The 23,134-nt window shown below is 43.7% G+C and overlaps 1 protein-coding gene across 1 annotated transcript in view; it reads left to right on the forward strand.

The window, feature by feature from the left end:
- The window catches only part of DNAH9 (dynein axonemal heavy chain 9), a 193,979-nt gene that overhangs the window by 135,001 nt on the left and 35,844 nt on the right, over window positions 1-23,134 (forward strand). Inside the window, exons 59-61 of the mRNA XM_035561934.2 lie at window positions 9,153-9,346; window positions 15,545-15,693; window positions 18,901-19,028. Of these exons, the coding sequence (XP_035417827.1) occupies window positions 9,153-9,346; window positions 15,545-15,693; window positions 18,901-19,028 (471 nt within the window). The remainder of the gene's footprint in view (window positions 1-9,152; window positions 9,347-15,544; window positions 15,694-18,900; window positions 19,029-23,134) is intronic.

Below are 23,134 nucleotides of genomic sequence, written 5' to 3' on the forward strand. Positions count from 1 at the left end.
TGTTCCGTGTTCTTAGCTTGGAAGTTGTGGTTTCTGTTAGTACTTCTGAAGAAGTTTTCTGCTCTGCATGCAAGCTTGTCTGTTTCTTCTGACTGTTGGTCACCTTTACGCATAAATGCATGGCCACACCTTAGACCACAAAAATACAATGCTGCTACTGCTTGAACTGCACAGAACATCAGGCCAGAAATGTGTGCAAGGGACCACTTTTTTTTTTTTTTTTTTTTTTTAAGATTGAACTTAGAATCAGTGTAGAGGTGGTCCTTTGTAGGTTTTTCCCCATTTTTTCTCCCTTTCTTTATTGGAAAATCTCCAGTGCCAAAAGATCATGGAATCACAGAATGATTGAGGATGGAAGGGACCTCTGGAAGCCGTCTGGTCCAACTCCCTGCACAGGCAGAGCCACCTAGAGCAGGCTGCCCAGAACCGTGTCCAGGTGGCTTTTGACGATCTGCAAGGAGGGAAACTCAACTTCCTCTATGTACAACCTGAAGCTGAAGGTATTGTTACCTGTATGGGAGATGAGGATTGTCTGAAATGATGCACTGGGGTCCCTTCCACCCAGAGCAGCATGTAGAGCTGCTCTTTATTTGTCCAGAGGGCAGTCAGCTAATGCCATGGTTCTGCTCTGAGCATGGATACAGAAATGGCATCATCAGGTCGTGTGTGTCCACGTGGCCCTTGCTTTTGTGGTTGCCTTGGCTGCAACTAGCCCTTTTTAGTAGATTGGGGTGGGTCTCAGGCCACTGAGACTAGCTCAGTGTTGGTGAATGGATTTCTCTGTGTCCCCTGATGCTCTGCGCTGCAAACTTCTCCCATGCTCCAGCTCCCTTTGTGCAGTTCCTTTCCTGTGGAGCCATGTCTGCATTGACCCCATGGCCTTGTGCCTCCTGCAGAACCATTGCCTGTGATTAACTGTGTGTGCATCTGGCTCCTGCCTCGGCAGCCTGTTCCCTCAGGCTGGATTGAGGCAGCACTGGATCTCCTTTACACAAATGAACATTTCCCGAGTCTGATTTTCTTTGTGATATTTTCTGCAGCGCATCCTCATTGCTGAATGCAGATGTGTCCCATACGATAAGTGAAGCTAGTTAATATACAGCAAGAATACACCTGGGCAGCTTGGATTACTACTTCATCCCAATCATTTCCCTCATCTTTTTCTGAAGAGGAAGAATTTTCATTATGTAGATATGAAAACGCTACTGAAAGGGCATTGTTTAATAATGTGATGTTGAATAATGAGCTCTAAATACTGAATTCAGCTTTCGAGGAGGAGAACAGCAGTAGACAAAGTAGTGTATTAACTCCATATTTATAATTTTGCAGAATGTGGTTGATAAGATTTTGTGTGTGGCTTATGAGAAAAAATACCATCTCATATATTTTACATTTAAGAAAACTGGATTTTCTTGACAAAAGAACAGAAAACTCTTCCAACTTTCACTTTATATAGTTTTCAGACACTGAAATTTTTCATTCTCGTCAAAGATTCATTGTGATACAATCTGCTGCATATATTGTGTTCTTTTCACATAAGCAAGGTCCTTTGATCAGGCTGGTCAAATATGAAAGACTTGCAGCTCCCGGCTTCCTATGTACGTTCAAAATTATTATTATGCCAGAGAATCATAGTCTTAATTAAATCTCTTCCATTAGCTCAGTTAACTCAGTTCTTTAGATGTACAGCCTTTTAGTGCATCTTTGATAGAAAACATCGATTATGACACTCCAATGTGCATTTATCTGCTCTCATCTATAAGTTTCCTAAGGACATTCATCTGTCCTCACCAGCACTCAAGTCTCGGAGAAATATTCACAGCATCTCAGAATACTACTTGAGATCCTTCTGTCTTTTGTTTCCTTTTCTTTTTTAACCTGCTGGCTAATGATCTGATATTTATCTGAGATACAGCAGAGATTTTGATCTCATCAAATATTTAAAGACGTACTTTGTCGGTTTGATTGCAGAGTGGAAATTGAGTTTTTCTGGATGTCTCTATGGCCGTGTCCTTCACTTGCAGTGCACCCTGCCATGACTTGGAGCCTGCCATTAGTTGGTCATTTTGAATGTTAAAGTCCTTGCTCCCTCTAAATGGAATGAAAGAGATATCTTTTAGATATCAAATATCTTTTTTTTTTTTTAGACATTATGTATCTTTTAATGTCATATTGCTTTGCTTGAAAGATAGGAAAAAAAATATAATCGGTTGCAGTGCACTCCTGAAAAGATTCGAGTAAGCTGTGGTCCCAAGAGTGACTGCAGAGAGCAGAGCTCTGCTAGCAATGAAGGGGGTGCAAGCAGTCATCCCACTTTGGACCCAATATATTGTGCCTAGATATGTAAGATGTGTTTAGAAGGGCAATGAAGGCAGATGGCTGGGATTTGGCTCCTCTTTATAAGTTCATCTCTTTAAATCTACATCTTCTGTAAAGGACCTGTTTGAGCTCCTTATTTCTGTAACATGGTAGAGCTCATAACTGTTTCCTTTGCGTGGCAGTGTTGAGGCACTTAGTGTCTGAGGCATAGTTCAGCTGACCTCTGACATCTCTAGAGCCATCTCTGGAACCCTGCTAGTAACACCAAGAAGAACATAAGATGGCCTTCTGTGGAGGTACTGATGATCTGAGAACCATCTCCACTGTGCGCACCACAGTGCACCTCACTATCACCAGTACCTGAATAGGAACGCCCTTGTGCAATGAATATAGTCTGACAGAGTCGTGGGGACACACTCACCACTTCACTCAGATTTGTCCAGGCCTCTGCCGAAGTCTGGTTTGATCTTTGCATATTGCATTTCCCGAAGGATGTGTAGATTCTGGAAACAGACGAGAGCAGTGAGAAGTGTCATGAGAACATGACCGTGAGGAGAGATTGAGGAGGAGAAAAGGAGGAGTTATGTCTGTTGGCCTGAAAACTGAGGGTACAATCTTCAAAAAGGCTTCTCTGAAGGGAAGGGAGCAATCAGTTTGATAAATCAGTCAAAGATAGAGCAAGAGACATCTCAAAGTACTGCACAAAAGATTCACACTGGACATTTGGAAAATCTGTGACAGAGGACAGTGAAAGACTGGCATAGATAGCTTGTGATTGAAGTTTGACAAAACCATCATGTCTTTATTTTTACCTTCAGGAGAGATTTCGTCATGAGTTGAATAATGCAGGTAGTGCAGCTAAACAGAGAACAACACCTTCGGTGAATGAATAATACAACCAAAAACCTAGTCTTGGAAAGATGGAAATAATCCATCATCATATACATTAGTTCTCCTAGGTAACAGTAGTATTCAGATGGAGTAATTCATCTGCCTATATGTCTCCTTCCTGAATGATCCAATCTATCAGTTTGAGCCAGATGCAGGTTTGACTTTGCCATTCTTCCAGGAGCTCTCTTTCTCCAGCTGTGAGGATGCTGGTATTCCTAAGGAGATGTGAGCCACCCACAGGAAATGAAGGAAGGAAATTATGAATATTTACTTATATAAGCATAACTTAGAGTGTGGGTGGACAACGCAAGACCTTCAGAGGATGTTTTGAAAACACATGAGGTTGTTTCCAAGTATCAGACATTCATGCAGCCACTCTGCTTGAACCCCATTGCAAATTTCACACACAAACTTCTCCAAACTATACAATCCCATGTACAGACAGCCTAGGATGCTGAGTTTTGATGGGATTTCCCTGTTCCTCCGTGGGAGCACTGTGTCTCCCAGGCAGGTTGCTGGAACACAGCTCCAACATGCGCAGCCAAGCTGTGGGGACAGCTGCCCAGCTAGAATGCTTTAAATTACTGCAGCGTTAGTAGGCTTTGAATCTAATCCTAGTTCTCATTTTGGAAGCACTCCTAACCTGGATAGCATACCTAACCTAGCATCCGGAAAAGATTCCCCTTCAACCATCATTAACCACCAGCCTAAAAGCCTGTCTTTCCTGCACTATGTGCACATCATTGCCCAGGCTGGGGGCCACTGCAGCGTATGGCAGCCCTTGAGCTTCTGCAAATGCCATTGTCAGGATATTGCCTTTCCAGAAGCAGTAGTTGCTGGGTCGGTTGCACATCTGCTGAGCACCGTGGACATTTTGTGGAGCCTGCTCAGTAGTCAGGCATTGGAACGGGTTGCCCAGGGAGGTGGTGGAGTCGCCCTCCCTGGGGATGTTTAAGGAAAGGTTGGACGTGGTGCTTAGGGACATGGTTTAGTGGGTGACAGTGGTGGTAGGGGGATGGTTGGACCAGATGATCTTGGAGGTCTTTTCCAACCGTAATGATTCTACGATTCTATGATTTAATCATCTCACAGATTATTAATATTGTGAGAATATTAAATATTTCTTTCCAGTGTTCTCAAACTGTGTGATTTTTATAGAGAGCCACATGATGCTTGATGTGTTCCTTATAGCCCTTTTTAAGTAGAGGTTCTTTTCTGAAAGCAAGATAGATAAGGAGGTCAGACTTGAAGTATGAATCAGTTATAACATGAAGACTCAAGAAGTAAGGATAGCTTTTAAAAAATAGCTTCAATTTTTTAATTATGACTTTATTATGTCTTTTTTAGAAACCAGTCTCATGATTGCTGGGGAACTTGTAAATAAGTGTTAGGTGCTCCCTCTGGCAGCACTGGGTTTACTTGCACTGTATTACTTTCCATGTTAGTTATGGTGGAGCAGAGCATGGTAATGAGGAGCTGCTTTGGCTTGGCTTGCCCCAGAGCTGTTAGGAACAGAGCTAGATGATGCTGGGGTAGGATATTTTAAATTATGGAAATATATATATATAAAGTCTTAAAAAATGTTTTCTTTTAGTGCCAGTGGGAAGAAAACAGAGAGATAATCTCTTTTTGATTAGATTATATAAAATGTTATGAAGCAATGTCTAAACTTGGGACCAGTTTTGGCTGTGTAGTGTCCTTAGAATAACTGTCACAAAATTTGTGATAAGAGTATATGTGCTTTCTCTAATAGATTTACAAAAGCTTGTTGCTGTGTATCTGGCAATAGAAGATAAATTGCATGTGGCAGCAATGACACCAGGCCTTTGAAGGTGTTCTTTCCACTGGAGATTCATCCCATCCTCTGGAGGCAGCAAGCAGTGAGGGGGAGATGAGTACCTCATCTCCTCATTGTGCCCATCTGCCTGGGACCTCTCCCTGTCCCTCCGAGACATTGTCGTGTCCTTGTCTTCAGGCTCTTTCCCTTTTCCTTTTGGCCTCTGTCTGACTCTCTCAAGGAGTGTGTGTAAGCACATCAGCAGGTCTTGTGCTGTGGCAACTAGGGTTTCCTTCTCCAAGACGATGGCTGATACTCACTGTATTCCCTACAAGCATGGGGGGGAAGAGAGGGCTTTGCATTTATGAGTTTGTGAACTTCACGGAACTGCTGACATTTCAGCTCCAATTTGAAGTTGGTACTGACTTAGAGGAGAAACTGTCAAAGCAAACTGAAGTGATAAAGCAAATTGTCTGTGATTCAGTGAATGAAAAATCACTCAGAGAAAACAACGATCCGTGCTTTGACATAGTGTGAGAAGCCCTGTTTTGCTGGCAAAGTCTTATTTTGTGATATAAACCCAAGAGCCTCCTGTTTCCAGCCATCAGAGATGATTATAATGTGGGTTGCATAGACAGGAACTAGAGCCCTCCAGTCCTTTTGCTCATATTTTATTTTGGTCAGTGTTTTTTGTCTCTCTCCATTTCCATGACAGCTTTAATTGACAAATTTAGTCTTCATTATGTTGACAAAAATAGCCTTACTACACAGGTTGATCTGTCCCTATCTATGTTCCTGCTTTTCCTCCTGCTGCTTGGAAACAGTGATATATTATTGTTGGTCTAAGGTTCTTGGAAAATATCTCAGCAGGTATTGAAAAGCAATTAATATTCACAGAAAGATTACTGATTGAGATAGCTTTCACTGCTGCAGCTTTTAAATAGTAGCATATCTTATTAATACCATCAGTCCTAATAAATGCAATTAAAATTGTTGACTAATGAAAATTTTAGTGTTAATTTATATAATAGAGACTTTATACTTGCAATTAGAGCTTTCTTAATTCTGCAACATGTTGTTCAGGGAGAGAGAGAGAGACTATCATCTCTGATTACGTCTGTCATTTTGTAAGAAGAAAGCAGTTTTTCAGTCTCCCTTGTTAACATCACTAAGAGAATTCTCGAAGCAGCAGCAGCAGCCAAAGTTCTGAAGTGATATTTTAAGTAACTCACTTCAGAAGTCAACAATGTTAAAATGTTTTATATAAGCACTTGCACTGATGAATCCACTGAATTCAGCATTTGCTACTGTTCTGTGTGCAGGTAGGAGAGGTGCATCAATTATATTTATCACTGCAAGGACAAGACACTTGGCAGATCAGAATGTGTGGTGGTGCTCTGGTGAATTTCAGTTTCTCATGTTCTGTACACTGCTTTCCAGTTTTCCACAGAAAGCAAGATGTGGCTCTGATTTTAGAGCAATGGCTTCTGCTGCTGAAATTTCTCCACATCAGAGATAATCCACACTTGGAAGCAACATCTGTTGAGTCACTACTTTGCTCACACCCTTCTTCACACAGTTCTCAGTGTCCCTGGCAGTTTGGCATGGAGATGAAGTCAGTCCATTCTGCAGCTATTGAGTGGTATTGCATGTGCCCTACTCTGATCTTTTTTTGTGGAGTTATTGATGAAATTGTGACTTTGGGCAAGGCTTGATTTGTTCCAGAAGCATGTATAGAAATATCTACAAGTAAATCTGTGCCTACAGCTCTAACTCTGGTCCTAGAGCACTTGACCTGTGAAGAAAGGTAGAGGGATTTGTCTTGTATAGTCTGAAGAAGAGACAACCACGCAGCAGCATCATAGCAGCCTACAGCTCCTGGTAGGACAGCTGTGGGATGACTGAGCCAAGCTCTCCTTGTTAGTTGCAGTGAATGTAATAAAAGTTTCAACTGTCACAGATTGCAGCTAGGGTGGTTCAGATCTGACATAATCTTTGCCAAGAGGGTAGTGCAGCTCTACAACAGAGCACCAAGAGGGGCTGAGGAGGCTCCATTTTAGAGTTCAGCATTTTGGTACCATGGCTGACCTAGTCCCAGCACGAACTTAGACTGGAAACCTTCTGAGGATTTTTCCAACCATTGCATCTGCTATGCTATGAGTGTAATATTCAGCAAATGTCCTGTGTCAATGGCACCCACGGGGATCAGCCTTGTGACCTCTTTCTCTCCATCATCTACTGGTGTTCTCACTGCTGAAAGCACGAACTCATTCGTTATAAGGAGCCCCTCTGACGTGCTTTTTCCCCTGGTTCACTCTCCAGGTTGAAGTATGGTTCTAAATAAACTCAGTCTGTTAGAAAGATCAAAGTTTTACCCTGCTCTCCTACTCTCATTGGGAAGCCTTTCCAGAGGGACAGCGTGGCTTTCCTTCCATTCCAGCAGAGTGGCCTGCAGTGTCTTCTGCCTTATTTGCAACAGCATCATATCCAAGGCAATCTCTCAGCAGTTCTGTCAGGGCATTTGCATGACTTTCAAAGCCCTTTGGCAAGTGTGTATTTTTTCAGTTGATCTGAACAAGGTATGACACCAGCATTTTTCAAGGCGCTTTCTCAGCTGCTTTCTGTAGCAGAGCTGTATGGGATGTGAGCCGGAGCATTAATGGTGCAGAACACCTCTGCCCATCAAGAAGCTTCTGCTTTGCTCTGAGCATGTCCTTCTGTTTCTATAGCAAATAGCTCATTCACTGTCTTTTATACACCACTTGCCTTTCCTTTTCATTTTCAACTGTTTGCAGCTTCAGATTATGCAAAATGTGCTGAAGATGTTTGTTTCAGCGAGAATTTTGCTTGAAATCCAAAAGAACCTTAGAAGTAGTGCAATATGTTTTGCTACCACTTGTATGAAAGATAATTTGGATTCTTTACTTTTCTGCGTAATATTTATAGACACCACTTCTTTACAGTGGCAGGAACATTTTAAAAAAAAAAAGTCTAGCTACATTTTCATTGTAATTATCATTTAGGCACTTCATTGCTCAGCTGTACATCACCTCAGCTACCTGTTTCTGCTACAGGCCTGTAGTCTTTGTATTTAGCACGTAAAAAACTCAGTGATCTTACACTGGCACAGTAGCTTACATGTGTTTATACAAAGCATGTCTATACAAAGGAATCACCTGCCTGTTTAAAGGTTGGACTATATCTTGGAGGTCTTTTCCAACCTAAACATTCTATAATTCTTGGATTTACAGTTTGCATTTAATGAGATTTGTGGCTCCACGGTCACCTCAGCTTCATGGCGAAGTCCCAGCTTTGTGGTTTCTCACAGTGCGTGCACCAAGCTATGCAGACAGCACCCCAGACCCAAAGGCAGGTTTTACCATCAGTTGTGATTTTGCTGCGCAATCCCCTCTGTTGAAGCAGCAGGGAGACTGTTTGCAGACTTGCAGCTCGTGGCAATGCCAGTGGTGTGCTCTCCTGTCAGAGGTGGGCTCACAGTTTCCAGCCCACATTCAAATCACTCATTTCTGGGATAACTCATAGTACCACATGCTGGCTACCTGAGGTTGTTGAGTTCTGGTTTTGAAACAAGGAGAGCAGATTTCCTCTCGCTTTGGGTTGTGGAAAGCTGCATTGTGGATGATGCCAGATTTTCCTGTGTTGTCCCTTCCAAACTCCCGTGTCACGGTGCCTGTGCTGCGGGGGAGAAGACCTGGATGCAGTTGTGGCTTCATTGGCAGGGGAAGGTCCTCGCAGTGATGTGGGTGGGAGCCTCAGGGAAGCTGTGTTAGGTGCAGCATGATTTTAGAGCTGACACTCTGTGGGCAACCTTGAGACGTGTTTCAGTTCAGAAGATGCAGGTGGCAAAAAAACCTTCAGAGCATGTACCTTCCACAAGTATGAAACTGTCCCTAGTCCCCCCTTGCTGTGGCCTTGCAAATCACCCATGTTGATAGCTGTTGTTGTGACAATGTGCTGACAATAGAGCTGGGAAAAGGAGAACGGACAAAATCTGATCTTGGTGGGGTTCTGGTTGTGGTTCCCAGGCTCCAGCTTTGGGCTTTCTGATGGAGCAAAGCATGAGCAGCCAGTAGTGTTAGAAAAACAGTTCAAGTTCAAGGACATGTAGGATTGTTTTTCTGAAGACCTTCCTTGAATTTTCCAGGCTCTCTCATCTATGGAAGAATTCAGAAACCTGGATCGGGATATTGAGGGTTCTGCAAAACGGTGGAAGAAGTTTGTTGAATCTGAGTGTCCTGAAAAGGAGAAGTTTCCCCAGGAATGGAAGAACAAGTCAGCTCTGCAGCGCCTGTGCATAATGAGAGCCATCCGACCCGACCGCATGACCTACGCAGTCAGGTAGGGGCGCTTCTTCACTGGCTCTGTAATGCTCTTGCTTATCAGGCAACATTGGGTCAGTGTTTTCTAGGGAACAGGAGTAATTCAGGAATATGTTTGGATTTATTTATTATGGAATATGAGTTCTGCAAAATGGTTTGCTATAAATGGGTCTTCGTTGAATGAGTTGTCTCTGAACTCTGCAAGAGTCAGAGCCAACACTTTATTTAATTGAAATTTCCTGCTTCAGGAGATCTAACCGTGATATTGCCAGTGGTGAGGGAAGCAGTATACCTAGCACTGAGTGAAGAGCAGAAATGCCAAGCCAGCAATGAGCATCATCATACAGGCATTACACATGCACTAGAGTCTTTTCATAATCAGTGCAACTTCTAGAATTCGTTAAGGTCAATATTAGTTACTAGATTGTTTATGGCTCTTGTTCCTTAGGTGCAAGAATAAAGTGCAGAAGTATAGGGAAATCTCATAGAGGTGTTTTGTTGTTTTTTTTTTTCTATAAAATTCAAAATTTATGTGATGCTAGTTCTGAAAGTTGTAGGTGTAAATTATGTATTAAAGGTAACTAGGCGAGTCTAAACTTTGTGAACATATGCAAAAGCAATACGCTTGTTCCAGGAGAAACTAAAGGTCTTTCACTCCATTAGGACTTGTTCTCTCCTTCTCTGTCCTGGTAGTCTATGATCTGACATTTCTACAAAGCCTCTTATGCCACTGCCTCTCAAATAGTTTATATTGCTCCACCATCTGGCATGTGTGCATATACAGGTGCATGTAGCAGATTGTATTACTCACTGCATGAGCTACATTTCTGTTTGTGCTTTAAAATGCACAGAAAAATGCAGTCAAGACTTCAAGTGAAGTCTCATTATGGTCAATGTTATTATATTTTATTCAATCAAATGCTATAATTTATCATAATTATACCATTCTAAACCATCTTCTTTTTCATTAGTTACTCTTCTGGGGCTGGACTCTCCATGTGTTCTCTCAGCTGAAAACATTGCTTTTCCTTTTGTTATTTATCTTGAGTAGAATAAGCTTTTGTCTTTCTGAGCTTTTAAGTGCATATTTTGTTTCAGCAAGTTTAATTCGTTTCTTTCAGTCAAAATAGTGGTACTCTTATAGCTCAAAAATAACTGGAACATAAAGTTTCAATTTCTTTCATACTTCTCTTTTGTGAAAAGGTAAGAGAATCCACATTCTAAACCTTGCCTGGATATTTTTAGAGTTATGTCAAGCTTTTCTGTTTGCACAAGAACTTTTAAATATGGGGTGGGTTTTTTGTTTGTTCCTTACATAGAAGTAGGGTAGAACATAAACACTTTCAAATAGTAACAGTTTACAGTGCCTTCCCCAAGACTTTGTAGATGTTTGTGACTAAAATTCTTCTTGAAATACAACATGGTCAGAAAGTAGTCCCTAATGGCCTAGGAAGAGCTTTTGTTTAGGCAAGCAAACCTCGTATCCCCAAAGCAAATGCAAAATTATTAGTGGTAATAATGACAGTCAAAATGCCTTTGACTTCCTGACTTCTTCTTAAAAGTGTCATACTCCACAAACCTCTCTTCAGCCAGCAGTCTGGCTAAAGCAGATATTGTTCCATTAGTGAGGAAATATGGTGCTCCTAAGAGATTCAACTCTCTAAAAAACACACGTCTATTCATCTGTCCTTTTCATGTCAGTCAGTAACAGCTCGTAGTCTGATGTAGGAAAGAAAAGAGGTCTTCGGATTGAATTTAATAGTCAGCATCCCTGATAGGTACCACACAGAAGGCTAATAGTCATCTGGCATCCCTTTTTCCTAATCATCTTCAAAATTGTATTGTCTGTGACTCTTCAAAGAATGGGGAACCCTTCAAGCAATGTCCTGGGGAGCTGCATACTCTCACCCTGAGGACTTCAGCCTCAACATTCCTGGTTTAGCCAGTAGCACTTCAACATCATGTGTCTTAAATTCATTGAGTTTTTGAGAGTTTCTTCTGCAGTGTCATTGGATACCACTAGTTGCTTTGCAGTTCGCAACTTGCAGATCTTTTCCTTCTATGTATCAGTTAGGATATCTGTAAATCTATTTGCATTAAATTCCTTACTGATGATCAATGAACTTCACTACAAGTATAGTTGTAACCTTCCTATCTCTCTGAGTTAGGTGCTTGACAAGAGCTTAAATGCTGTTAAGGAGTGAAGGAAGAATTCAGTAGCCTAAACATAGGTGATTAGGGTCATTTTAGATACCCTAGAATATTCCTACTTCATCTCCAACTGCTGTTCAGAAAGGTGTAAGACCTTTTGTGTCTCATGTCATACGTACCAGCATCATGCAGATGGTCTAGAAAGCTCTTTGGTATCTAAAATGAGATGGTTACCATCCTCCCTACACCTTGCATTTACCTGCCTTGAAAGTTAGATTTTTCAGTCACTCTGCTTATTAGGTCCCTGGGGATATTAGCATAGGGTGTTTTATTCTCTAGGTTTAAGGAGCCAACAGGAGAAACCACTCTTATCCTGACTCACTCTGCAGAGCGTAGGTGAGGTCAATGCTCTACTGTCCATCACCAAGAACCTTAACTTTCTCAAGAAGGAATTCCAAGTGTAAAGACCTATTTCACACTTCAGTCTTACTGAAGAACATCAGCAAGGGGCTTGTTGCAACACCTTGTGCTACCGTGCTTCCACATGCACGATGAGATTAGATCAGTCCAGCAGCTGGCAGGGTGTAATTTCACAGAATCACGGAATGGGTAAGGTTGGAAGGGACCTCCAGAGATCACCTAGTCCAACCACCCTGCTCAAGCAGGATCACCTAGAGCACATTGAGCAGGATGGCATCCAGGTGGGTTTTGAATATCTCCAAAGAAGGAGATTCCACAGCCTCTCTGGGCAGCCTGTTCCAGTGCTATGTCACCCAAACCATAAAGAAGTTCTCCCTCATATGGTGATGAAACCTCCTGTGGTTCAATTTATACCCGTTACCCCTTCGCCTATCACTGGCCACCACTGAGAAGAGTTTGGCCCCAGCCTCTTTATGTTGTCCCCTCAGGTATTTGTAGGGATTGATGAGATTCCCCTCTCAATCTCCTCTTCTCCAGGCTAAACAGGCCCAGCTCACTTATAGGACAGATGCTCCAATCCCTCAATCATCTTTGTGGCTCTTCGCTGTACTCTCTCTAGATGTTCTACATCCCTCTGGTACCGGGGAGCCCAGAACTGCACACAGTATTCCAGGTGTGGCCTCACCAGGGCTGCGTAGAGGGGAGGATCACCTCTCTCCACCTGCTTTCCGCACTCCTCCTAATGCAGGCTAGGATCCCATTGGCCTTCTTGGCCACAAGGGCACACTGCTGGCTCATGGTTAACTTGCTGTCCACTACTACCCCCAGGTCCCTCTCCTCAGAGCTGCTCTCCAGCAGGTCAGCCCCCAGCCTGTACTGGTGTTTGGGGTTGTTCCCCCCCAGGTGCAGGACCCTGTACTTGCCCATGTTGAACCTCATGAGGTTCCTCTCTGCCCAAATCTCCAGCCTGTCCAGGTCCCTCTGAACAGCCACACAGGCCTCTGGTGTCTCAGCCACTCCTCCCAGCTTTGTGTCATCTGCAAACTTGTGGAGAGTGCACTCTGTCCCTTCATCCAGGTCGTTGATGAATAAGTTCAACAACACTGGACCCAGTACTGACCCCTGGTGGGCACCAATAGCCACTGGCCTCCAACTAGATTTGGCACTGTGAGCACAACCCTCTGAGCTCTGCCACCCATCCAGTTCTCAATCCAGCCCACTGTCCACTCATGGATCCCAGACTTCTGGAGCTTGCCCAGGAGGATGTCATGGGAGACAGTGTTGAAAGCCTTGCTGAAGTCAAGGTAGACAACATCAACTGTTCTCCCCTCATCCATCCAGCGAATCATCTCATTGCAGAAGGCTATCAGGTTGGTTAAATATTGACTTCCCCTTGATGAATCCGTGTTGACTGCACCTGATCACCTTCTTTTCCTCCACATGCTTAGATTTGGCCTCAAGGATGAGCTGCTCCATTACCTTTCCAGGGATAAAGGTAAGGCTGACTGGCCTGTAGTTGCCTGGGTCTTGCTTCTTGAAGACTGGATTAATGTTGGCTTTCTTCTAGTCCTCAGGCGCCTCTTCTGTTCTCCAAGACCTTTTAAAGATGATAGAGAGAGGCTCACCAGTTCCCTCAGCACCCTCAGGTGCATCCCATTGGGGCCCATAGATCTGTGGGTGTCTAGCTTGCCTAAATAACCTCTAACCCAATCCTCTTCAACCAGGGGAAAGTCTTCCTCTCTCCAGGTTTTCTCTCGTTTCCAGGCTTGGTAGTACATGGGGGCTAGCCTTAGCAGTGAAGACTGAAGCAAAGAAGGCATTCAGTGACTCCGCCTTCTCTGTATCTGCCATCACTGAGGCACCTGCCTCATTTAGCAGTGCACCCATATTTTTCTTAGTCTTCCTTTTGCTGCTGATGTATTTGAAGAAGCCCTTCTTGTTATCCTTGATGTCTCATGCTAAATTTAATTGTAACTGGGCCTTGGCCTTCCTCATTGCATCCCTGCGTTCTCTGACAATGTTTCTATATTCCATCCAAGGAGTCTGTCTCTTCTTCCACATCATGTACACTTTTTTCTTCTGTTTAAGTTTTCCGAAGAGCTCCTTGCCCATCCATGCAGGTCTCCTGCACCCCTTCTTTCTTGTAGGAATGCACTGATCCTGAGCTTGGAGGAAGTGGTGCTTGAATGTTAGCCAACACTCCTGGACCCCCTTTCCCTCTAGGGCCCTGGCCCAGGGGATTCCTCCAATTAGGTCCCTGAAGAGGTCAAAGTTAGCTCTCTTCAAGTCCTGCCCTGAGGGATGGACCTTTGAAACAATGTTGTATGACTATGGACTCTGGCAACTGGCACCTGCTGCCACGGTTATGGACTTAACTGGACTCCTCAGCTAAAGGATCTCTGTCAGCCATGGCTTCATATAATGCAGAGAAGCTGCAAGCCACTCGTATGTCTAAACAGGATGCTTTTTCTTTTCTTCTGGTACCATTTCACAAGTCCTACTGCTTATACTGTGGACCACCCCTATGAATACATTATCTGAAAGACATCAAGGCTTTCATGGAGCCAAGGCCTGATGTAGAACAAGAATGTTGTGACTTTGTATCTCATGGACTTCATTAGATTTTTGTGCACTGATGCTCTCCAGCAGCTCTTTAGCAAATCTGTGCCCAAACCAGAGAAATCTACTTTTAAGAGGTACCAAACAAATTGGAATTTCTTTCTTTGCAGTCCCTTTGGCATTTCTATTCCAACTGCCTTTCACTAGTCCTTGAAGGAGTCTCTCAGGTCTCTTAGAAAGAATTTGGCTGCCTTATTCTGGTATCATCCCCCAGTTGAAAACTGGTCGAAGTTTTTGTTCCCCTCGTACCGAGGTTTTCAAAAGGCCTTAGTCATGCACCTTTGCTATAAAAGCAACTGCTCCTTCCTAGGGTTTGAATATAATGCCTCTTCCTTTGAATCAATGTTCACTGTGTCATCTTTTTATAAAGCAGTGATTTTTGGTAAGCTCACCCCAGGGAAATTCACCCTGAACGTTCTCGATACGCTGCCTACTGTTCAGGCAGCTCCTGTTTGCTCAGTTGTATTTTTCCTTGCGACTCTCGCGCAGAGGCTGAGCTGCATGCGCTGGATATTCTTAGAGCTCTTCCCTTTTATCCTTCCAGAACAAAGTAATTTTCTAAATCACCCGGACTTTTTGTGGCTTTGGTGATACATCCGAAGTAGTGCTGTTGCCTCTCAAATGCTGTGTGGATTACAAAGTATGCTGCAGTTTTCTATACATTAACCTAACTATTTCTTTTCCCCTGTGATATCTATGTCAGAACCAAGCCAGTACTGAACTGTATTGAACTTCTGCACACAGTGCTGGGTGGGTAGGTCCCACTGTTTGTCCTTATAATTTTGTCGTTTGTCAGATACTTGTGTGTCATGTGTCATTTTACACCTGTTAAAAGTACCAAATATTGATAGTGAGAGGTCCCAGAGCCCACTCTGCAGACCCTCTCTAAAATGATTTTATACCCATTTTTTCATGAAGTTTCTCATTTGTTTGAATCAGCAAAATTAAAATGAATTAATTATTTGCAGGGGAATCTTTCTTTCCTGAACAATAGTAGACTAGCAAAATCTCTTTTTCTTTCCGGCAGAGATTTTGTAGAAGAAAAGCTTGGCAGTAAATATGTGGTAGGGAGATCCCTGGATTTTGCAACATCCTTTGAGGAATCAGGACCTGCAACCCCAATGTTTTTTATCCTGTCTCCAGGAGTTGACCCACTGAAGGATGTGGAGAAACAAGGTAAATAAATCATGTCTGTAAGCATACCACAGAATTGTGTTCTATCTTCTCTATAATTATCTTGGCATGACATTTTATTATTTTTTTTCTCATCTGTTTGTAGATAATGGAGTAATCTGGTAAAAACAGATAATTGTGAGACAATGTGATTTTCTTTTTTCTTTTTTTTTTTTTTTTTAAATAAAGACTTTTGGATTTTCATCTAAAGTTTAATTTAAACTTGTCTCTTTCCTGCAATGCTGAGGTTCCCAGTGTGGTTCACACAGCAACGATCTCTGAGTTGGTCTTGTACACAACCTATAATTTATATCAGAGATATCTAATACGCTGTCAGATAGCTAAAAATAAGCAACAGCTCCCTGTAACATTGTGCTGGTTAGAGGCAGAGTTTCCAGTTTTTAATCCCATCCTTCCTGAGTGGTTTTTGGTGTGGACGTTATGATGTAGTGCTGTCAGCTGGCTTCATAGCCTAAGTGGCATCTCTGAGTTGCCTTGTTTGAGAAGCCAGTGATTACTGTGGAACACCAAGTGCTGTAGTCAGTGCCTGTGCTCTGAAGCTACCAACATACAGAATTTTGCTCCAGGTCTCAGCTCCACTGTGGATGCATTACGGTTTTCAGCCTGAACATGGCAATTACAGTACATCAGGAAATGGGGTCAGCTTCTCACTGGACCACTGCCAAATTGAGGTCACTGCAGTCACTTCTTTTGAGACTGTTGCAGCAGAGGAGCTCCATCCTTCTGGAGCAGAGGGCCAGATACCCTTGGGTATTTCTTTAGGGCTGCTCTGGGTTGCCACTGTGCTCATCAGATGTCTTTTCTCCCTTTCTCCTTTACCAGTCATGCAATACTCACATCTCTAAGACCATTGCTCCTGGTCAAGCCCCAGTGCTAACGTACATCTAAACTGTATGAATTACATATCAGATGATCAGTAGAGCTGTTGGCCAGTTTTTAGCAGGCAGGTCTCTATACTAAACCTCAGCAGGGCTGGCAGCCCCAGCAGAGTCACCAGTAACGCAGAACTAAACCATCATTCAGGTGAGAGGTGGCTGACCACTTCCTTCCTGAGCTGTGGGTTCATTTTCCTCTCCGTGATGCGCATTCTGGGTCCTCCCAAATAATGTCCAAGTCAGTCCCAGGCTAGATGGTGGTATTTGGTCATGGGCAGCTCCTGGGCTTTGCACTGTGTTTTGGTCTCTTTCTGCCCTAGTATCAGGTCTCATTATTGTGAATTGAAGGGGACCCCATGAGGAAGGTGTTGTCTTGTGCCTGGCTTCCCGTTGGAACCACATTGGTGATCCGGTCTCTCCTGTGATATTTTCTTGTACGGGAGATCGAGCACTAAAATCCAGCCACAAGTGGTTTAATCGGAATTGTAAAGATATGTGTAGTTGAGTACCTGGGGTTAGTCAGCTAGAAAAGTTACAGCTAGTGTAAGTGAAAAAAAATAGACAAACTGAAACAATTGCTTAAGTGCAGCTCCACTAGCCTTCAAGTCTGCCTCGCTGGGGTTTGGTCCAGATTCATTATTCAGTATTTTCTCTGCCCTTCATTAAGTTTTATTGAAGTGCATGTCTGGCTTGATAAGTCTTTTGAATGGAGGATGACTTCTTCCAGATGCTGCCCTCTCATGGGGCCTTTCCTTTGCAATATGGGGAGGACCCTGAAGCAAACACTGTTGGTCTCGGAAAGCTTCCCGTGTCCCTGCTGAGGACAGCCTACCTGCACTGTGCCCTCTCCTCTCCCCACCAGCAAGGAGGAAGTCTGGCATCATCTTTCGTGAGGCAGACAGTGAAGGCTCACTGTGTGTCCCTCTGCAGTCCGTTCCCATCCATGATGGGGAAATAACAACTGTGTTTTATTTACATTATTAACCACCTGGTTTAGGGCAGTACCTACCTTCTGTAAATTTGCCCCATCCCTTCTTGAGAGGATGAGTCCTGAGGGCAGAGTTACTCTGTGAGGAGTGGATCAGCAGCTCTCAAAGTTGGTAGCAACCACAGATGGTGAGAAAGAAAAGTGGAAGTTCTCAAATATGGGTAATGCTGTGTCCTAGGGTTTTTTCTGTAGTAAGGCCAAGCAGAAAACCTGAGCAACTGGAAGGGTTTGGATGTTTATATATCACCATCTGTTTCCAATCTTATACCAAGAGCTGCATCCTCAGTCTTGTTAGACAAATCTTTTCCTTGTTTTACTATAAAACTTATCTGCTTTCAGCAGGAATTAAGGGTGCGTATGCTGTCTGCCTGTAGGCAACGTGTAGGCAACGCCAAGAGATCAGCACATGGGGTCTCCCTGGCTGTGCTGAATGCATCCTGCCGCACTGCGTGGTGCCAGCGTGGATGTTTGTGGGGTTGCTTCCCTGCAGGAGCACAACGCAGTGCTCATCCTCCAAAGGAGGAGCCCAGAGGAGCATCAGGGACGAACTGAAGAAACACTAAATAGCTGCAATCCTTCCTACAGAGCAGCATATTAAAATATATGGTCTTTGGGGTTCCCACCATGCACTGTGTGGGCCCCGGTGCATGAGGTGGTCTGCAGTGGTCCTGCAGGTCCTGGAGCACCCTTTCTGATGGGCTCTGCTGCAGCCTGCCAGCCATGGGCCTTCCTACAAGCATAGTGGTACAACTGGTGGCATCTCCACACAGCCAAAATCCAAGATGAAAACAGAAGGGTGGCTGATTCCTAAATCTGAGAAACCTGGGAGCCTTGGTCTAGGTCACAAGACTCTCACACAGATTTTGTTTCTGCTGCCTGCTCAAAACCAAAAGGGTTCCTAACCTCGCTGCTGGTTTGAGCATGCATTCATGTGGCACATTTCCCCACTGAACGGTATCTTGCTCAAAGACTATTTAATCAGCAGGAAATGATTTTAATTTCTACCACTGTAAAATATGTTTTTATACAAGGTTGCAGGGGAATAGTGTTCTTTAAACAAGAGGCACTTTGTAATAATGTACCTTTGTGTTGATGCTGCTCTGCAATTAAAAGTAGTTTGGAAGAAGCCACTGCTGTTTTCAGTGCTTTGGCAAGGAGTGTGTGAGAGACAAGATAACTCTTGTAAGAAGTGTGATAGCTCTTCTGTGAGGGTTTTTGATAAGGCTGAACTCAGCCAGGCTGCTGCTGCCTGAGCTCGGCTGTGCTGTATGCCATTCCAGTTAAAAAGTGCTGAACGTTGCTTTTTTTTTTTTTTTTTTTTTTTAGGGAAAAAGCTTGGTTATACATTTAACAACAGGAATTTCCACAATGTCTCCCTTGGACAAGGTCAAGAGGTAGTTGCTGAACAAGCTCTAGATCTGGCTGCAAAGGAGGGTCACTGGGTCATCCTTCAGGTACGGTGTCTTTGAAAACAGCTCTGCCATCCTCCCGGGTTCCCTGGCACTGACCGAATTAACAAGGGCTGGCTATCATGCCAGTCTGGTGGGAGATGGGACAAGGTGTTATCTGCATGTTCAAAACTGCCAGTTTCCACCTGTTTCTTGCTGTTATCTATTGTTTTTACCAGACTTTGTCATCTTGGTTCTCTTGCTCTTGAGCCCTCTATGGAGCGTGTAGTTGCAGGGAGTCCTCTGAGAGAAGGTTGTGCTACACCTGACTGTGGTTTTATTTGCTCCGCTAATACATTAAGAGCTGTTCCTGAGAGCTGTTAGATGGGTTCTCTTTTGACCACTCAAAGCCTGCAATGTATTTAAATGAGCAAAAAGAATGTGTGCTCTGCCGCAGGAAAGGCAGAGGCTGTCTGCAGTGGAGCTGCTGCCTTTATGCATCCCAAAACAGGTAGATGCTTAAAGCTGTCTTCAGAACTCAGCAGAATGTTGCCAAGTCTTTTAGGGTGCAAGGGGAGTTCTGTCTTCACCACGTGCTCTCTGAAGTCACTTATTCTGTGAGTGCTTTGGTTTGCTAATATGCAGTCAGTGATGCCAGCTTTCTTTGCAGGTCTTGGGAAGCCCTTTGATTTCCTTGATGTGGATTTTATAAACATTTATTATCACTGAATTGTTTGTATAAGGTTTAGGTTAAGACAATGCTTGGAGTCCTGATCTGAGCCTACGGGCCTGATTTTGGGTTTAAATTAATGTCACTGATATTTTGATCTTTCTTCGTGCTCTTGCTGTAAGCTTCCTCCAAGGTAGACAACTCTGAGCTTCTCCAGAGCTCTTAACATAGACAGCTGCAATGCTAGCCTCCGCCTTTGAGATGGTGGTGAAACTAAGCAGCTTTATAAAATGTCTTCCATTCAGTACTGCAAAGTGAACCCTTTCCCTTTCCCTTTCCCTTTCCCTTTCCCTTTCCCTTTCCCTTTCCCTTTCCCTTTCCCTTTCCCTTTCCCTTTCCCTTTCCCTTTCCCTTTCCCTTTCCCTTTCCCTTTCCCTTTCCCTTTCCCTTTCCCTTTCCCTTTCCCTTTCCCTTTCCCTTTCCCTTTCCCTTTCCCTTTCCCTTTCCCTTTCCCTTTCCCTTTCCCTTTCCCTTTCCCCCTCTAATGGGGAGTAGTTGCTGTATAGGATCTCTTTTAAAGTCAGTGACCATGTCTGTTGATTCAGTGCTAGCAGATGAGTAGTGTGGGCCTCAGTGTTTTTGTTTCACCCATTCACATCTCTGGCAGGCAGAGCAATCAGTAAAAGGTCTCAGTGGACACTGAATGTTCAATCAGAAGAGCTGCAGAAATGAGATTTGTATGAAAGAAGGATTTTGATGGTCAAGCTAACTGGCTTTCCAGCAACACCTGCCAAGTGTGACTATCTCCAGTGGCACAGAGCAGACAGGCTCCCCTGGGAGCTGACAGAAGAGTTTAATGCAGCTGGCTGCTGGCAGGTTTTGAAGCAAACTGCATGAGGCAAACTCAGGGGGCATGGCAGTGGTGGCGAGGACAGGCTGCTGGATGCCAGCGCTGGGTCTCGCTGGGGTCAGTCAGTCACCTGGGATTTTCTCTGCTGTGGTCACAAAACTGATAAAACTTCATACACATAGACATCCTAGTACAATGTTGTGATGGGTTTAGCAGAAAGTAATGTAGACAAGACTGATTCAAAACAGAGATCAGAGCTCTTTCTTCGTGTTCTCATAGTCACCAACCTTCTGAGCAATCCAGGCAGGGCCCCACAGGGAGGTGGGTGTCATGCGTTGGTTCACTCTCAGACTTGGGAACATCAAGTGGGTGTTTGAGGCAGGCAGTGCCATTCCTCTCCAGTTTCTGCCTTTGATGTGTTGGTTAGGCATGTGGAGTGACAACAGGGCAATGGATTTTACCTGTCACACAGAAGGGCCAAGTTGCTCCACTCCAGACTGTGCCACTGTATTTTACTTCATGTCCCCATTTCTTTCCAAGGCTTTGATCTTTATGTAAAATGAGGAAAAGGGAAGGGAGAGCAGCCTGAGGTGCTAAGTAGGTATCCCCTAAATTGGGCGAGTTGGTCTCAACTCTTTTGTGGTCAGCGGAAATCCATCTGAAATCAGATGGCCCTCTGGGCAAACTTTTTTGCAAGGTTGAACAAATGTTTTTTTGAGGCTGAAATGCTCACCACTCCAGATATTGATAAATCAGTATCCAAACTCATCACAGCAGGAATGAATGAGAATCCCACAAAGGAGTCTCCTGTCATTTCAGTCATAGGTGGATCATGGCAAATATTTGCCATATGGCAGTTTATTTGACGAGGTCTTTCCTTCAAGGCTTTTGATGACAGATACCTTACAGACAGCTTCAGGAGTGTTTGTAGATCAGTTACACAGGACCTGGAACGACACAGACAACTCAATATGCAAAAATGCCCCAGAATTTATAAATCATCACAATAATAATAGGAGAGTGGAACAGAGCAGATTTCAAGAGGCAGTCAGGGTAATTTTACCCACGTTAATCAAACTCATTGTTTGGAGGCTGTATGCCACCCATGGGACAGCTACATGCAGGCTTCCCATTTGCTGTTGAGTTCACTTCTGCATTTTATTGTCCACTGATCAACTCTTCAGGTAACATGGAGTAAAGCTCCCCTGATAACCACTGAACTTGCTGACTCATATAAACCCATACACACGCTTTCCAAGACAAATGCTTGATATGGTCACCTAAATGGCTTTTACGCATGTAGTTCATTACCGGTCTTTGATTGGAACCAGAAATAATGATAGTCAAGTACTATGAGTAATAAAGAGTCGGGGAATTATGTTTGTGGGAATCAGTTGTTAAGGGACATTGAAACAGTTGGGAAGGCCTTACTGTTTTGCAGCAGCAGGATCACTGTTCTTACATCAGGAAGGGCTGCTGATGTGGGACTGATTCTTTCTGAATTGTAATGACTGGCCAGTGTTACCCGCTGAAAGGAAACCAGCATCGTAGGAGGCAAATTAAGGAAAGCAGCATCTGTGTTTCTCCTGGGAACCTGAAACTTTTTCAGCTCACCCTAAAAATGGAGGTTTCCAGGAATGAGTCATTTGACAAGGCAGAACATCAGAAAGCACCAGTCATTCATTCTCATGGAAAGAAGAGTGTTCTCCTGCTGCAGGGCCTGACCAGTGGGGCTTCCTGATTCTCTAGTACCAGCACTGCCCCTGCCCCCCCTGAGCTGCAGCCCCTTGTTGTCACGGTGCCTACACCAGTATTATTGGGTGGCACAGACGATGAGAGAATCAAGTCCATGGATAAAACTGTTTGCTAAAAACACAGATGGTCCAACTGCAGAATAGGAGACTATCTACGGCAAAAGTGCAGCTGCTGCAGGAGGACATAGGACATGTTACCTGAGGGGCACAGAGAAGAACCCCAGCACAAGCCCAGCAGCTACTCTTTTCTGAGTTGTTTGTTGGCATGGAAGAATCAAGGAAGATCTTTGAGCTCCTCTGAAATCCATTTAATATCAGGTTTAGCATCTGGGTCTCCTTAGAAACAGTTCATAGATTTGTAGGGGTTTAAAACATATTTTTCTGGCCATAATAAGAACACAGGATTTTGATCTGGGACTTTCACCTTAGGCAGGTACACCACCTAACCATAGCGTGGCATTGAGCTTCCAATGTTGTCTGTCAAATACAATTTGAAGTGTTCATAAAAATTGGTGGAAAGGAGTTTGCTGTGGAGGTGGGACAACAGTGAAACTACACCTGAAAAACTGAAGAAAGTCTTAGATTTTTCTTATTCATTTAGATTTTTGCACAAAATCACATTTTTCTCAAGACTTTTTGTTGCCATAAGAATTTTGGACCTGCCTTTTAGGCAAGCCCTTTTTGTAACCACACTGTGTCAGTCTGTAGTAGAAGATTTAAGGAAAAAGTGTCTTAGCTGAGAAGCTTTCTGAACGCCTGGTGGTGGCTGTAACAGAGCTTACAGAGCATGTAAAATGGGGGCTTTTTCGTCTGGTGACCTTCACTACAGAACTGATCTCTGGGGCTGTCAAGCAGCTACATCATACCTGGTTAACGTGTTGCTTGATCATTACAAGGT

This window comes from Cygnus atratus, chromosome 18 (assembly GCF_013377495.2).
Source record: "Cygnus atratus isolate AKBS03 ecotype Queensland, Australia chromosome 18, CAtr_DNAZoo_HiC_assembly, whole genome shotgun sequence".
NCBI lineage: Eukaryota > Metazoa > Chordata > Aves > Anseriformes > Anatidae > Cygnus > Cygnus atratus.